This window comes from Equus asinus, chromosome 25 (genome assembly GCF_041296235.1).
Source record: "Equus asinus isolate D_3611 breed Donkey chromosome 25, EquAss-T2T_v2, whole genome shotgun sequence".
NCBI classification, from domain to species: domain Eukaryota; kingdom Metazoa; phylum Chordata; class Mammalia; order Perissodactyla; family Equidae; genus Equus; species Equus asinus.
In genome coordinates, this window is record NC_091814.1 from 26,657,520 (window position 1) to 26,674,102 (window position 16,583).

The 16,583-nt window shown below is 43.5% G+C and overlaps 1 protein-coding gene across 8 annotated transcripts in view; it reads right to left on the reverse strand.

Annotated features, from left to right (window-relative positions):
- PBX1 (PBX homeobox 1) overlaps positions 1 to 16,583 on the reverse strand; it is a 309,428-nt gene that overhangs the window by 230,797 nt on the left and 62,048 nt on the right. Inside the window, exon 1 of one of the 8 annotated variants that reach the window (XM_070497720.1) lies at positions 5,032 to 5,171. The exons of the other annotated variants lie outside the window; for them this stretch is intronic. Coding sequence (XP_070353821.1) covers positions 5,032 to 5,101 — 70 coding nt within the window. The 5' untranslated portion in view covers positions 5,102 to 5,171. Of the gene's footprint in view, positions 1 to 5,031; positions 5,172 to 16,583 lie in introns of those variants that run through there. 8 annotated transcript variants of the gene reach the window in all.

Consider the following 16,583-nt stretch of genomic DNA (forward strand, 5'->3'; position numbering starts at 1 on the left):
TTTTATTCTGGCACAGTTTATTTCAGAGAATGTATGTCACTTAGCATCTTATTGAAATTTTTTTTAAAATCCATCTTTCTTTTCTCTTTTTAGCTTCTGCCTTCCTCCATCTCCACTGGAAAAAAAATGGCTGAAAATCATTTTAGATTTGGGAATTCTTGTGCCTGATTTCTAAGGCCACTTCATAGTTTAGAATCTGTATCTTGGGAAAGAAGATCGGCTGGCTACCTTACCGGTTTAGGATCAGCACAATTTTATACATAGCTCCTAGAATGGACTGGCTGGAAGATGCAGTTTAATAAGGAATCACGAAATTTCAGTTGTTATTTACTTTTTTCTCCGTGTGGTTGGATATGGACTAGATAGACGAAGCCAGCCAACTGGCAGAAAACAGAAGTGGATCCACCAATAAACTGAAAGCATCAGAAATTTTACTGTGATTCCTATAGGATTCCCTTGTAAAGACAAATAAAACCCTCAATGGCTTTCATCTAATATATGAAACCAGAAAGCAGCTGGCCAGCTTTATTTTACCATCCACTAGAAGCACAATGCCAAAATAAGCACTCCATACAGAAGCTAGGGTATCAACCATGGATACGTGAGTTATAAATCAAATTGCTCAGTTGTGTTTGGGGGACTAGAGAGAGGGCCCTACCCCGGGCCTCAGAGAGCTTATGGTCTATTTAGGAAAGAACAACTCGTGAAAGGCATAGTAAAGTTAAAGTGAATCCAAAGAATATAGAAATATGTAAGTGAGCCAAGTGACTCCCAACAGTTAGCAGCGATTCCCAGATACACCCTGTCTAGGAGCCATCGGACCATGGAGGTTTCATGCTTTGGAGTGGATGGACACGTGTTTGAACTGTAACCACTACTTGCTAGCTATGTGACTTTGGACATGAATTTAACCTCCCAAAACTCTTCTGTAAAATATTTGCTATAATTTCACTTTTTCATAGGATGCTTGTAAGAATTTGATTAGATTGAGGTATATGAAATAACTTGCTAGTAAGCCCAATAATGTATGTATGTAACATATGAATAAGTACCCAATAAATTATAACTTTAAAAAAGGTACTTGCTCATTTAACCATTGGAAACAAACATGGTGATGCAAACTGACATGGAGACAGAAAAGATGACTTGGCACAAAGTGGGCACTCACATTCTGGAACTTAGCAACAAAAATGCTTCCTTAACTGCATATATTTGCTTCTTATATAGATTAGCTAGAAGGTGAGTCAAAGAGAATAAAGGAAGTCAACCCCTTCACCAAAACCCAAGCTTTTCCGTCTTATTCCGGAGTGTATACCTCTGCATCGTGCCCTTCATTTCTGCTAGGTGGAACCTCCACCTATATTCTATCTTTCACCACAAGACCACATCAGCATTGCTCTCCTTCCTATACTAAATCTGGACAGTAAGTGGCATCGCCCTGTCACAGGGGTACGGAGAACGTCTGCAACGCCCCATTTAACTGCTCTGTGCTCCTATCTTCGGGCTTCATTAGCATATTTCAGCAGTGCCTTGATGGATGAAGATAGATGGGGGAACATCATCCTTGGTGAAATCACTGTTTCATCAAGGTTAAACCAGCCTCGAGCTTCGCCACCTCCCTTTGTTTGGCTAGGTCTCTAATAACAAAATTAACGGCAGAATTAATGCCCAGGAGGCTCCCAGTGAAATATACTGATGCCCCCAGAATAAAGCTTTATCCTGGACCTCCAAGTTTATAATCCATCAATCAGTTGCTTCCATATTTTATCTTAAAATAAAACATCACTTCCATCACAGCAGAAGCCCGCCTCTCTATCGTTTCCTCTGAAACAGCTGGGCTGGGCGAAAGAATAAGAAGTGGCCTATTACCTTAAAATCATCACAGTAACTCCTGTCAAAGCAGAGAACAGACATTTTGTATCATGTCCTGTCTCCACCACTAGACTGTGAGCTCCTTGAAGGCAGAGAGGTTTTTCTATACTTCCTTCTAACATCTCCTAACGTCTATTGTTCTCGGAGGTGAGTAGCATATATTCACTACGTCTTTGCTGATATTAAAGGAACTGTGTTCGCCATGATAAAAATACCTAATCAAATCAATAAATGCATACCGAACACCTGCTATGTACTAGGACTTTATAAGACAAGGTTGTAATGCCAATCCTTAGGCCTCAGGACCACAGCAACTGCCCCAACAAGTTTCAATTCACTCCTGAAAGATTTTCTGTCTTAATCAACCACTGAGACATACTTGGGTAGTTCTCCACATGACAGTGGAGCGATGCCCCAAATGTCCTAGTCTGAGACCAAACTTTGGAGTAATGTAGGTGAGAGCCAGGTGAAATATCTGGGGCCTGTTTTTACTTCCATTTCTTATTCATAGTCACATCCCCTCGGCAAGACACTTCCACTCACTGGGACTCAGTTTCCACAAGATAGAACAAGACTGTACTCAGTTCCCTCCCTTCTGAAGTGAGGTGACTACCACCTTCTCATGCACACTCCCTCAGACGGATGGTGATGGACATGTGGAAACGCACATAAGCACCTCTGAAAAATAGACCAATAGAAATAAACAGTACTAGAGACGGGGCTTATCATGTGAAAGCAGAATACTGCTAACCTCTACCTTAAAATAATTTCCTAACAAAATAGAGGGAGGGAGAAAGAGAGAGGGAGAGGAAGAGGAAGTAGGAAAAGGGGAGAGAGGAGAGAGAGAAAAGGAACAACCAAAAAGCAGTATGCATGTTCTATAACTAATCAAAGTACTTTATCTCACCGGACCTCAATTTTCCAGAAGTACTTGTGAGGATCAAAGACTTAGAATTTATCAAGTCTTCTAACTTCCTTAAAGGAAGGGTGTTAGCTGAATACCAAAAGTCGCTGTAACCATACAGAAACAAACACAATATGTGATATTTGTCATGGAAAGGATACCAATCCACAAGCACACACCATTTGGAGGGTGACAGCAGACAATAAAATCTCCTTCCTCACAATGCTCTCTGACCAGAATAAGAACTGGAATTCTTGAAATCCACTGGGGAAGACACAGAGCCTTGAAGCTGTTCCTCAGGCCTTGTTTCTTCTTCATTATGTGCCTACCCAATGAACAGCTGAGAGAATACCTCTGAGCCAGGCTGGGGCTGAGGCTGCACCACAAGCTGCCTTTGGTAGTAACCAAGGCTTCTACCAAGAGTCTCACAGAGAGAACCACATGAAACCAGGCCACAAGAAGGCAGGTCATTTCCAGATAGAACCAAGTAGGAGGCAGCTGAGGAAGCATGTCTGCTAGGGAAAAAGGCCTAATTGCTGTACTGGTCTCTATCAGGTCACTGGGTGTCCTCCTGGCCTGAGCTAGTTTCCTGGGTGCCATAGTGGGAGCCACTGCACCCCTTTAATAATGAAGAGATGAGTGTGTGGACCCCACCCATGTCTCCTCTCCTTCCCTCTCATATCTTCTCTCTCCTTCCTCCCTGCCCCCAACTCGCAAGTAAAACGCTAAGACGAGTATCACGAGTCAGCAGTGGCACACGGCCATGGAATGCGACAGTCAGAGGCAGCTCAGAGAGGACACAACTGAAAGAACAGGTGGTGTGGAATTTTAGAACCACACTGCTTTTAAACTTTCTGCTCAAAGTCCCAGAAGGGCTGCTCTGAGGGGATGGTCTCTCCCTGCACAGAGAACAAGAAACAGCCGAGGACACTGGCATCCTGGAGAGGTTATAACTCTGAGAGCCAGAAGGGCTCTGAGAGACCCAGGCCCTCCTTTGACAGAGAAGTTAAGCTGTTAACAGTTGTTTGTCTGGAAGATTGTGCCTGTGTTTGCTTCAAGACACAAGTAACCAATGAAAATAAGTACATACTGTCCTTCACGCTAGTGTCGTCACATCGTTCCCAAGGATCTACGTTGGGCAAGGAGCAATTTGCTGACTGGAGCACTTTAGAATAGTCAAAGGTGATAATTCCCGACCCTAGACCTACTTACTCTGAGAAACAGGTCAACATTATCATCATCCGTACTGGCAAAACTGAAGAATGAGAGCGCTTAGCAGGACTTCAATGAGCGAGGCAAGGTGGGAACCAGGAGCCTTCCCCGTTGGAATCCCTCTGCCCCTCCGCAGGGTAACAGACATACTAATAGACATACAAACATAGACATACAGAAGGAACAGAGAAGTCACAAGGCCTTCTTTCAACCCTGCTGATCCACCTACCTCACATAGGCTCCCAGAAGCCACGCTGCAATCTGTCCAGAGGAGACTCACTAATATGGCAATTTTGAAGTCTAAAGTTCAAGTCTCATCCGCTCCTAGAACCTTCTGACTCCACAGTGACTTTCTACACTACTCCATCCCCTCTGGCTTTGCCAGGGGCTTCATGTACCCCATTAGGCCCTAGGATTTTGATCCCATCTTGGAACCAATGGTCTCTAGGACCCCAAACAAACAATCTCATTGTTCTGTATTACTGTCTCATCATCTGTGAAATGGGAGCAAACCATCCTGATTCTGTAAGGATTATCTAAGAAACCACTAAAAATAGATTAATACCTTCCAGGCTCCCTAGGAACCAAGTCAAGCATCAAAAGGAGGGCAGTCTTGTCTTCTCCAACCTAAATGGAGGGAAATAATGGCTCTTCACTTCAAAGGCTAAGACTGAAGACAGAATCCAAGAGGTTTAAGTGTGTACTGAATAGGCTGCGACAGTGCTTGTCTTCTTCTCCTCACTTCCTGCTCTTTAACCACTGGGAGGAGGCTAACAGCAACAAGTACTTATACTTGCTGCATGCCAGATGTGCCAACAAACATGCCTTTTTGAACCGTCAAGCCACTCTGTGAGGCAGATATTGCTATCCCTTACAGACAAGAACACAAAGGTTCAGGTGGACCAAGTGGCTTGCAGAAAGCCGCACCATTGGCAGGCAGTCAAAATAAAGATTGAACCAGGGTCTTCTGACGCCAGGCCTGTAGTTTGGGCTGGCCAATTCAACTCCTAGAGACAGAAAACAGGCAGGCAGTACTTACTCACCCGAGAGGGGTAGGAGAGAGCACAGACTCACTCCCTTTTCCCACTGCCAGATAATATCTTCCTTAAGCATTCAGCTGCAAACACTCCCAGTGCTCCATACACAGAACCGCCAAGAAGAGCAAAGGCCGGCCCTCTGACCCAGGAGGCCTGTGCCAAGCAAGCATCCTTGGCATCTGTAGTGCGCAGGTGACCTCACTGAGGAGTGTCACGTGTGAGAGGTGCTGGTCAGAGCTGGGAGAAAGGGCAAGCCAGCAGGGATGGCCTGCCTTTCTCTTGCCTGCTTTGTTCTTCAGTCCCCAAAGAACAATAGGTAGTCACGCTCTGCTCCTCTTGTCTTTTTCACATTGTGTGTGTGTGTGTCTTTATCAGAAAATTGACTGTTTCATATTTTATTCACACGTGCGGAGTAAAGGCTCACCAGGCTCAGTAAAGGCAGCATCCAGAGAAGTCTGGGACTTTTCTAAGATTCCTCTTCTGGCTTAACAGCCAACCTACTTGGCCTGTTGTGCACAATAACTTCAAAGGGGAAACTGAGGAATGCTGTGCAAAAATCAGCAATCAGCCCTTGACAGTTTGGAAAGTAATTATTTTAAAGCCTGCACTTGTGTATTTATCCACCATGGTTCACCAGGGTTACCTACGTCTCATTGTGACTAGGGCAGACAGCGACCCACGGAAGCCATCTGTATTTTCCAGCAGACCAAACAGGAAGAGGCGCAGAAATCTGTGTAAGTGACCACGCTGCCGCTGTTGCTAGGCAGCACGATTATGTCCATTCTCTGCTGCTTGGCAACCAGCATTTCCCATCACATACACACACAGCCATAGCAGCAGCACAAGTGCCCTGAACTGTTGTCTTCCAGCTTGCAGAGAAAAAGGCTGAATTTCAAGGGAGGTTACAAGTATTAATGGACCCCCCGCCCCCCGCAAAATTCCACTGATAGCCAGATGGCCCCTAGAGCAAGATGGTCCCATTTAATCAGAAAGTGTCCCTTTGGTAACACTTGAATTTGTACCCAATGGTTGCACAAATCTTCTACTGAGAGCAGTGACATGCCAGAAAGATGAGAAAAGAGACTGAGTCAGCAAGCTTGAGCTTTTGGAGGAGAAATGCTGTGCTGTCTGCCCCATACCTTCAAAAAATTCATTGGCAGAATGATCTTTTTCCTAGGATCAGCCGTGTTGTGGACTAGGCTAATGTAAGGGGGCCATATACCTTACATGATGATGCTTCCTTCTGTGGTCCCCAACCAATGTCAGTAGAACTTGGCAAGCCCCTCCTAACCGAGGGCAAAACTGTCCTACAGTCATCCTAACCTCATTGGTCACAATCTGTCAGCTCCTTAATGGCAGGGCCAAAGTCATCAACTTACTGTTCAAATCAAATAGCTGCCGACTGTAAAACAGGACGCCCTCAGCCCACCTCCTGCCTTTGGGTGATAAAGAAACAGATGCCCCAAATCCCACTGGAAGCTAGCGTCCCAGCAGGCACTTGAACTCAGAAGCCCTTGGCTTCTAGTCAACTGTCTCGGCCACTCTAAGACCAGCTCCATTGTTTTCAGGCTAGACCCACATAAGAATCACATTAATTCAGTTTTTCTTTCGGTTTTCTTTCAGCCTAACTTTTTAATATGTTCACCTTTCTAATAGCACCTTTAAGAGGGACAACGTAGAATTCTGCTCTGCCCACCAGGGGAAGCAGCCCCTTAATATCATCAAGGGCAGATGTATTCTCTTCTAAATCTCTCCACAGGATTTTAGAAAACTCTCCAAACATCGTTCCGATTCTACTCTGAAATCAGTGAGATCATCCAAAGTGATAACCTCATCGGTATTTCACTTTCTTCTCAGCCCCAGCTGGAGAATTTTTCCCCTCATTAAAATTAACGAGGTCAGTCTCCCAAGCTCAAGATACTGAGCACTCCTGTTGGTGGAGTTTTGTTTCTCAAATCGAGCTACAGTTCTGTAAGTGCAAAGTTATACTAAGCATCATTTACTTTATTGCTGCGTAATAAGAAACCAAAATGGAAGTCCTCAGCTATCCTCCTAACACAGCCTACACTCAGCAGCCACAGGCAAACACACGCAGACCACACATCCCCAACTCGGCCCGGGGCTCCTCAGCATTCTGCCCACAAAAGGAACCTTACTCCAGTTTAGAATCGACAGCTTGGCGGAAAAAATAATAAACTCAGGCCTTCTAAGTGGCCAAGGATCTAGCGTTACAGCCAATTTGAGAAGAAAGACACAGTCTCCCTGGGCATTTGACAAAGCCACGGTGTCCGTGCGTAAAGTACTACAGGGTAAAAGGAGGTGAGCAGAGGGGAGGATTTCTGTCCCCTTCTCAAGCTCTTCTCTGCAGCCAGCAAACAGGTGACTAGATATCCAAGCTTAATGTGACCTTAGTCAACAGTCATAAACGCTCCAGGCCCACCAAAAATCAAGGGGAAATACTACGTCATCAAATAAAAGATGTACTCAACACTACATCTCTGGTGAAAGAAAGGGAGAGAAAGGATAAAAATAAAAAGCCAATATCATAAATGAGGTGGAAAGGCACTTTATGAGGGAACGATACATACATATATCTCATATGCCAGAAACAAGCCACCCTGTTCCAAACTGGCGTAAGATGCTTCCAAGATGGACACGTACAGAAGAAAACAGCCTTGTTTCAACTCACTCCTTCGGTTCTCCCTTCAACTTCCTTCTCCTTGGTTAGCCCAACCAATTTTGGTTTCTCCCTCTGTCTCTGTAGAACTGTGTTTCAATAAAAATAAAATCTAACTGTAACTGAGACCAAAAGGGAAAAAAAAAGCAAAAGAAGATGCTGGGGGCTAGGACTAAAGTCTGGGAGGGGGTGCCCACTGACTCTAAGCCACCAGATTTGTCAAGGCCCATTTACCCAGGCAGGAAAGGGGGGCCCACAACTCCCACCGTAGGCTGATCAAAGTCCAATCAGAAAGTACGGGAGGAAGCCGGCCTCATGTGACCCAGCAGAGGAAGCCAAGTCTAAAGAGAATGAGCTGTGCTTGTGAAGAAGGTGCACCCAGACATCTTCACTGAGCGTGCCAGAGAGGGGGGAGGGAGGGAGAGAGAGAGGGAGAGAGGGAGACAAGGAAAGAACGGGCAAGGGAGTCTATCTGAAGCTGCATCCTAACGAACCTTAATAAGTTAATGCAGAAATCCTCCCAAGGAGTCTGCCTATAGGAGACGTTGGTCTCTCCTGAATCAGAATCTGTTATGTTGTAATATAATAGATGTAAATTAAAACAGAAAATCTATCATGCCTCTAATGTACCCTGATAGCTGAGTATGTGGATCCGTCCGAGGAGAGGCACCAGGAGGAAGGGTGATATATGGCGAAGCTGGATGGAGGGTGAAAAGCGTGGCGAGACGAGCGGGAGAATGGCGCAGCCCGCTCGCGCTCCTCAGACCCAAGGGCAAGAGACGAATAAATGTTGATTAGTGTTGATTTTGTCCGACAAACGCCTGTCGAGTGACAGTTGGGCTAAGCTGCACTGAAAGAGAACCATTAATCTTGGTCTGGTTTAAGTAGAGTATATTAATTTGTGTCATTTTTACTAAGTCGCACTGAGCAAGGCCTCTTACTGCTTTGCATATGACTGCTTTCGTGGTTTAGCCCAGCTCCCCTCCCTCCCCCCACCACTCCCCTTCCCCCCCACTTTTTAAAACAGATACCATGGTGGCAGCGGTGGCAGCAGCAAATTCAAATGACACAGCAGGGGAGCAGGGCACTGAGAGCTCCTCTCTTGGATTAAGAAAATAAACTCCCAGGGTGTTGGCATAGCAACAGCATTTCAGATGAACTGCTATATATTCAGTGATTAATAAATTAACATTTTTTACAGTTGTTCCTCCTTTCCTCCCCACCCCCCACCCTCACTATACCCCACCACCACCACACACACACACTTCAACCTTGTCTCCGTTGCATCTATTGCTTCCTAGAAGACCAAAGAAAGAAGGCTCAGCGGATTCGCAGCCTAAGAGTTAACTCCTGCCCACAGCTGCCATCTCTAAAGACAGACAACATGGGCTCTTGTCACCTGTGAAGCTGTGAGACGGCTGTGGGGCCAGTGGGCAGACCCATATGGAACCACGTTCAACAATGTACATGGACCATGGCACTCTCCAAGATACTGACAGCAGCAGGCCCAGCCCCAAATGTTTGGGCCTTTCTAAGTCCTGACAGACTACGGAACAATTAAGAGGCATCGGGTCTCCCAAAAAAATACAACCCTCTGAAACAAAGACCCTAAACAATGTCCAAGGGAGTCCTGACCTCCCACTATTGTGCTACATGAAAAGGAAGTTTGCGCGCATAGGATGGCAGTGCATTAATAGGAAGCTGACACTTCCCTTTTGAGCTTACAGTTGTCCACCAGACACCCAACAAATTTGGACAATTCATATTCCAGGAACGGAACCCAATTAGCATTGTAGGAGGAGGGGAAGAACAAACAGATATTAAGCTCTGCCATGGCAGCCTAATCCAGACAGTTTTGACAGTAAGTTCAAAAAGCACACTCTTTTCAAAGCCTTTAAGGCAGTCACGAAGAAGGAAATGGTAAATTTCATTTTCCATAGCAGTCACCTGTACCAGTGCTTGAGCATAACCATGCACAGTCCAAGGTGAGCCCCATCAGGTGTAGAACCAGGCTGGGTCCTGTGGAGGGCCAACCTCAGCCCTCAGGAGACACACGGCCATGACATCCTTGGAGGAGCCTCTGGCCAAATCGCCCAGCAACCCACGATTATGGGCTTTAAGAAACCAAGAGGAAGAATAGTCAGTGAGCCACTTAGAAGCTATCTCTAGACCAGAAGAAGGAATAGACTCATTCTCGACAGGTCCAGAAAACAAAGTTGGCACGAGGGATGAGCTTTACAGGGGGTGGTGAGCTGGCTTGCCAGGAGGCGGTGCTACAGAGAGCTGGATAGCCATTATCAAGGACTGTTACAAGGGGGTTCCTTCCTCAATTAAATGTGAAATTAAATTATATAACCTTTTAGGTAGCTTGAAGCCACTGCTGAGGATGAAGGAAATAAATAACAACAACAATATACTATGAGGCTTAACATGAGCTAGGCACTGTTTCAACTGCTTTATGTATATTAACTATTAGGGAGATAGCTACGAAGATAGTACTATTATTCTTCCTATCATATAGATTAGGATAATGAAGCAAAGAGAAATTAAATAATAGATCAGAGTCACGTAGCATGTAAGTGGCAGAGCTGAGTTTGTGGGCACCAGCGATTCAAACCCTGGCAGTCAGAGTTCAGAGTCCACGCTCTTAGCTACTACACGATGAGGTACTCCATTCAAATTCTACCAGCTCCAAGAAACAACCCATAGTGAGACCCCTGAATAATAGTAAAATGGATCTGGCAATGAAAACACTAGTAATAGAAAATGATGTGATTATTAATATAAGAAGAGAGAGAGAGAGAGAAGACGGCCCTGAAAAGTAAAAATAAGTTAGTCAACACAACTCATTTGAGGACATGCCACATTGGGAGTGTAGTATAGTGGACTTACTATCAGGAAAATTGTTTTTGAGTCCCAGCTATGCCACTAACTAACTGTATGAACTCAAGTGAGTTAATATCCACTCTGGGTTTTCTTCTCTGTAAAACAACCAGTTGGGATTTCTAAGGTCTCTTTAGTTCTTAACACTGCATGAGCAAGTTTAGGGTCCAAGCACCATAAAATCAATTTCCCACTTTTTAAGTTATTCCCAGAGTCACCCTAATAACATCCTCTTGTGTCTCCATTTTTGTCCTTTCACCACCATCAAATTTGTGGAGGGCACCAATGAGTTCATGGTTCCATATCCTCCAGACCATAAACATCATGCATGTCCAATGTGTCTATACCATTGACTCTTCCTAGTCTATTAGTCATTAGAAAGGCCTGGCTATAAGTGTGTTGGGGTGATTGATATAAATCAACAGATTGAGAAAAAAACCAAACATAGGGTTTGAGCAGTGTCGAATCCATAGTGGGCATTCTGCCTATGCTATACTAATAGGACATCTATAATTCCTGAAATTTATTCACGGATTATGAAAACCTATACACTCAAGGTCATAGATTTTGGCTTCTCTCTCACTCCTACGTCCAGTAGAAAAGCTGTGCTGTGAACCTGAGGACAGGAGCACCAGGTCTCACTTCTCTGAACTCAGAGCCTCACTTCTTCCCCACTCTTCCTCTGAAATCAGAATACCTGAGATTTTAATTCCTTGGGAGAATGAGTAGCATCATAGGAAAGGGAAAAAAAAAAAAACATAATGAAGATGAAGGTAGGGCACTAAATGATATTTCCCTTCTTGTAACTCCAACCCCAGTGCAGCCATGTCAATGAGGTGCTGTGAGGGCCGTTAATGCTGAGGCCAAGGCAAGGTCCTGTGGTTTCAGGGCAGAAGGGTGTTAGGTCAGCCCCCAGTAATCATGATGATAACAATAACAATATTAGTATTTGTCCAGAGAGGGTGAGTGTGAAGGGAATCACATTAAATCCAAGAGGACTCAGATAAAATGATGCTAAGGGTCAGACTGAATCTAACAACAGCCTGTGATTTGTGGCTCCGCCACCACTCTAATTTGCCTCTCTCCGGCTGATGGCCCATGAAGGTGAGGGGTGTTATTGAGCGATGCCCAGGCTCAGCTGGTGGAACAAGCAAGTCACAACACTGCTCACCCGCTTCCTGACTCTGCTGCAGCCACACTAGCTTCCGAAATATTGTCTTTAAATATGAAAACAGTCAAATGTGGATCAACTCTGTTACCAACTCCTTGTTTTGTATTATTGTCCTTCATTTGCTACAAAAGCTGATCTATCTTGGTGATTTCATATGCATATTAACCACTTTCCTCTTGTTTGTTTAACGTATATCTGTGCAAATGTCTGTCTACAAGAAACAATACGTCTTGTTTATATATCATCTACTGTGGATTGTAAACAGTAATGGCAGGGACTGTCTTTTTTCTATCACACTTGTAAATATGCCCGGAGGCTAAGCAGCTTCTCCAATAAGTAAAATAAATAATGAATTAAGTAAGTGGACTTGTCACTCCTTAGGTGGATTATTTATGTTTTACACCTTATCTCAGTAAAAGGGTCAACGCAGAGTGATAGCTTTTACTTTCCTCTTTTACTTCATTTCTTGTCCCCCTCCTCCAGCTCTCATGATTTTATTTCTTGAATCTGAGAGGTACGTTTTCTGGCTTCTCTGTGTTGTTTACATCCAAAGGCATTTAAGTTTGTTCAAAAAGCACTTTGAACACTGCAGCAAAGAAATTGTCTCTCCCACTGTGTTTATGAAACTATTTGTTTTATTTTTACCAGAACTTTCATCTAGCACTTAAGCCAGATGGAGGCTTTTAAGGTGTCTTAAAAAAATAATAATCATAACAATAATAAATGAGACAACAGTTATGAACATTAACTTACAAGAAAAAGAAGAAACAACTCTCTGTGTTAATAAGGTTAATCTATTGCTCCTTCCTCTCTCGCCCCCAACACCCCAATTTCTTCCAGCTCGCTAGATGGATCTCCCCTCTGCAGCCCAAGTGTTGCTATTTCATAATCTGCTCTGTCAGTGACATCATACTACCTGAAAACCTGCTGGAAATGACAAAGGTACCTTCACGGTAAGATGAGACTTGCCGACTCTCAAGTTTTTGTGTGATGATGCCAAATGCTTGCCATTCTTATTTTACTCTGAGTTGTGGAGGAGGGAATTAAGCACATTAAAAAAGCAAAGATCCAAAGACTGCACAAGACAGTAATTACCTAGTACCTAGTGGCGGCAACTCTTCAGAGGAAATGTGGGCTTTGAAATCAGAGAAACCTGAGTTTGGTCACTTACTAATCATAGAAGAGTGCACAATTTATTTAATCTCTCTAGGGCTCAGTTTCCTTATCTGTCAAGTGGGGATAATCATTCTTTCAAGGTCATTCAATGCACTTTACAGAGATTATCTCATTTCACCTGCTTGAAAAGAGCCCAGGGAATGTTAGCTTTCTCTTCTCCATAATATTTGGGAAATAGAAATATGATATCAAATGGAATATTATAGTGCTACCTAGTTGATAGATGGATTAATGGCAAATTGCTAATTGCTACAGGCAACTTATATACAAAAGATGCACAAATACGCTGAAATATATGAACACAACACCACTTCGGGGGTCAGAAAGCCCAAATGAAGATCTAAAACAGAGGATGCCCTGTCTCCTAAAATGCCACATTACCCAGGCATACAAAATACCTCAGTCAGACTTAAAAAATTCAGAAAAGAAAAATATATTGAGGATTCTTTTTAACGTCATCCAAGAATGGATTATACAATCTTTCTATGCCCATGCCAAAAGACTCTCAGATGTGAATTCTTTTCCCTAATAAAAATCACTAAGGTTGGCAATGTAGCATTCCACAAGCATCCCCCACCCATTGATCACAAGCACTGGCTTTTCTAATGACTTTGTGAAATGACACTAGGAAAAATTTTACATTGTTCTATTCACCTTCCTGAAAACATGCTTTTATTGATAGCATCTCTCATATCATCTGTGATTTTTGGCATACTCATTCACACTGTCTTTCAAAAAAGAAACAGTCAAAATATTGCCCATATAAAATATATAAATATATGTAGTCATATATAGAAGCATCCCAAATGTGGGTGAAATAACAGATTACAGGAACTCCTACCTTTTATCAAGGAAGTGGCAAGCCAACATTTTGTTGGAAAAAGAATTGAGAAATTTAGGGGGTACAGCCTCACCACTTGCTGACTTTTGCCAAATGATCTCATCACCATGGCTACACCTATGTTTTACAGAAATGGCACTGCAGTTCAATGGGAAATTAGCCTGACAATAAAACCTTTTGAATAATTTCTGTTTTAGAGAATCAACTAATTGTGGCAAAGTTGAGGTCCAAGTGGGGACCAGGAGACATGAGTTTTTATCTCACCTGCATCACCAAAGGCTGTGACCTCAGCTAACCACATGACCTTTTGCACCTCAGTTTCTCTATAAATGTAATGAGTGGGTTCGACTCACTTCTATGACTCCTTTCCAACACTCACAGTCCATGAGTCAAGGCAAGAGAGTCTGCTGGAAGAGGAAAACCTTAGAGACACATAGAGAGAACCTAAAAATACACATAGTAACCCGTAGAAACTGTGCCTATGAGGGAATTCCAAAGAGGGCTTTGATATGCAGAGGACTTTCCTCACCCTTCTGTCTGGTCACAGTCTTTATTATGCACCCAACCAAGGACTCAGCTCTCTATTTAACTCAGAATACTTAACATTAACATTTTCTTTTCAATTTTTAGATCATGAGCATCAGCTTCTTCACATTCCTTAGAAGACAGGTCCACGGAGACATGAAGAATGATTAATGTAGCGACGGCCACTGCAGACTAATAAACAGAGCTTCAGACATAAAAGAGAAAAAAGTGCCACAGATGACCGGGATAAGGGCCCCAGCCCTGGCCCCAGCTGAGTGTTTGAGGTCAGACCAAACAAGCACTGACTTCAAGAATCTTGCATGAGGTTGTCATTCTCTTCCACCCTAAGCAAGGATGGAACTGTTGCCATGGCAACAAAGGTACTTGAGAGGGACATGAGCAAAGGGAGACTTAAAAAGAAAAAGACAATATGTGGCCTAAACAAAAATACGTGACGGTGTAAGGGGTGCTGTAAAGCCTTTATTGCCACTTGTTAAAGAAGACCTGTATAGCTCACTCGTGAGTAATAAGGCGGTCAACCCAAACTAAGGCACTAAAAATTTTATAGCACCCCACATATCATATATATCTAGATAGAGAGAGAAACAGAGAGATACACATATAAAGGATCCCTGCCGATAGACTCACGAACACACAGGCAAATGTTGCTACTGATTCTACAATTGCCATCTTCTAACAGAGTCGTTAAATTTACCAATATCCTTAATTTATCAGCTAGCAAATTCCACATCCCATCAATTCAGTTCTTAAAAGGTTCAGAAAGCTCAGCGGCAATGAGAAGGAACAGTGATGGTTTCACAGGGAGTGCAGACCAGCCAGGTGCATAAAGCTAGGATTCCCAGGTCTCATGGTGACTCCACAGCTAATTTATTATTTCACAGTTGGATTAAATGCTCCCTACTGCCATCAGGGATTGTCAAGGTGACTGTCGGGCACTTGAAGAGCAATGACCATTGCAGCAAAGTACAGAAGATAAGAGACTGCTGTGTTGCATGTCTATATCCCTTACCTTACCCGAAAAATCCATTCCAAGAGTATCAATTATATACTGATCGATAGACTCATTAGAAGACCATAGGACTATAAGATTTAGCAATTTAAAGCAAACCTTAGAGCAGACTTTTAAAAACATTTTTGTAACGTGAATAATGACTTTTTAAATTTCTTCCCCCAAATTTAGTTTCTTACGAGTTTTCTCAAAGGGAGGTACACATAACCCAGGAGATTCCATTGCACACTGTGCTAAGAACAGATGTCCCCAAAAAGCAATGGACGTACTACTTCTCTCAGTCGCCTGAGTCTAAAACAGGTACAGAAAGATGCCTTCTGGGGGCCCATGCTCTATTTACCATAACACCCAGCTAGCAGTTTCAAATGTACGGTCACAGCAGGAAACCAGCGTGGCTAAACTCAGAGGCCTGATCTTGCCCACCTCTAAGTACTTCATAGTGAGAGGTGAGAAAAAAGAAGATTACCTGGATGACAGTGCCCCAAGCTCTTTGGAGAAAAAGTACTACAGAGACGCAATATATTGGTATTTTTATTTCTACTGAGCCATTTCTGAAGCACCGACTCAGAGGCCTGCACGGCTATGAAAGAGAGAGTGATGCTTATCTCCCAACAAAAGGCCGTGGTCGGTCCCTTCTGCAGCTCAGAAAATGTGAACAACCCAGTCTAGCTTCCCCAAAACATCTCATCCATCACATTAGCTTTCCATCTCCTGGGCCTTCCTTCATTATTCCTTTCTCTGCTATTCTGACTTTCCTGTTCATGATGCTGAGGGTCTGTTCTTGAGTGCCACTGTCTCTGATTCCACCATGTGGGCCTCCCATTGCCACTGTGAGCCCTGTCTCCTACCACGCTCACTCAAGCAGGAGGCAACTCTTGCTGAACTGAACATGCAGAAGCTGCAAGTGACACAACAATCAGGCCAAGCAACTGCCAGCCGCACATCTGTACCAAAGCATTCCAAAATCAATGGGACATTTACACTAATGCAAGTTCTACGGCTTCCATTTTGTGAACTGTTAAATCTGCCAAGGGACTGAGTTAAAGCTCAGACTATGAAAGGGGACTGTAAGTTATACTTCCTTTAAGAAAAATTAGCAAATGGTTCATTTTTCCTTAAGGAAGAAAAAAAAGGCAGTTTCATTTAGGTGAGTGGAAGGATAAATGCTCCATGTGCATTTTGCTCAAGTTATAAGTGCTTTTGAAACCCCTCCTGTCAAGGCATTAGTAACACAAGATTTAAGATGCCCAATTAA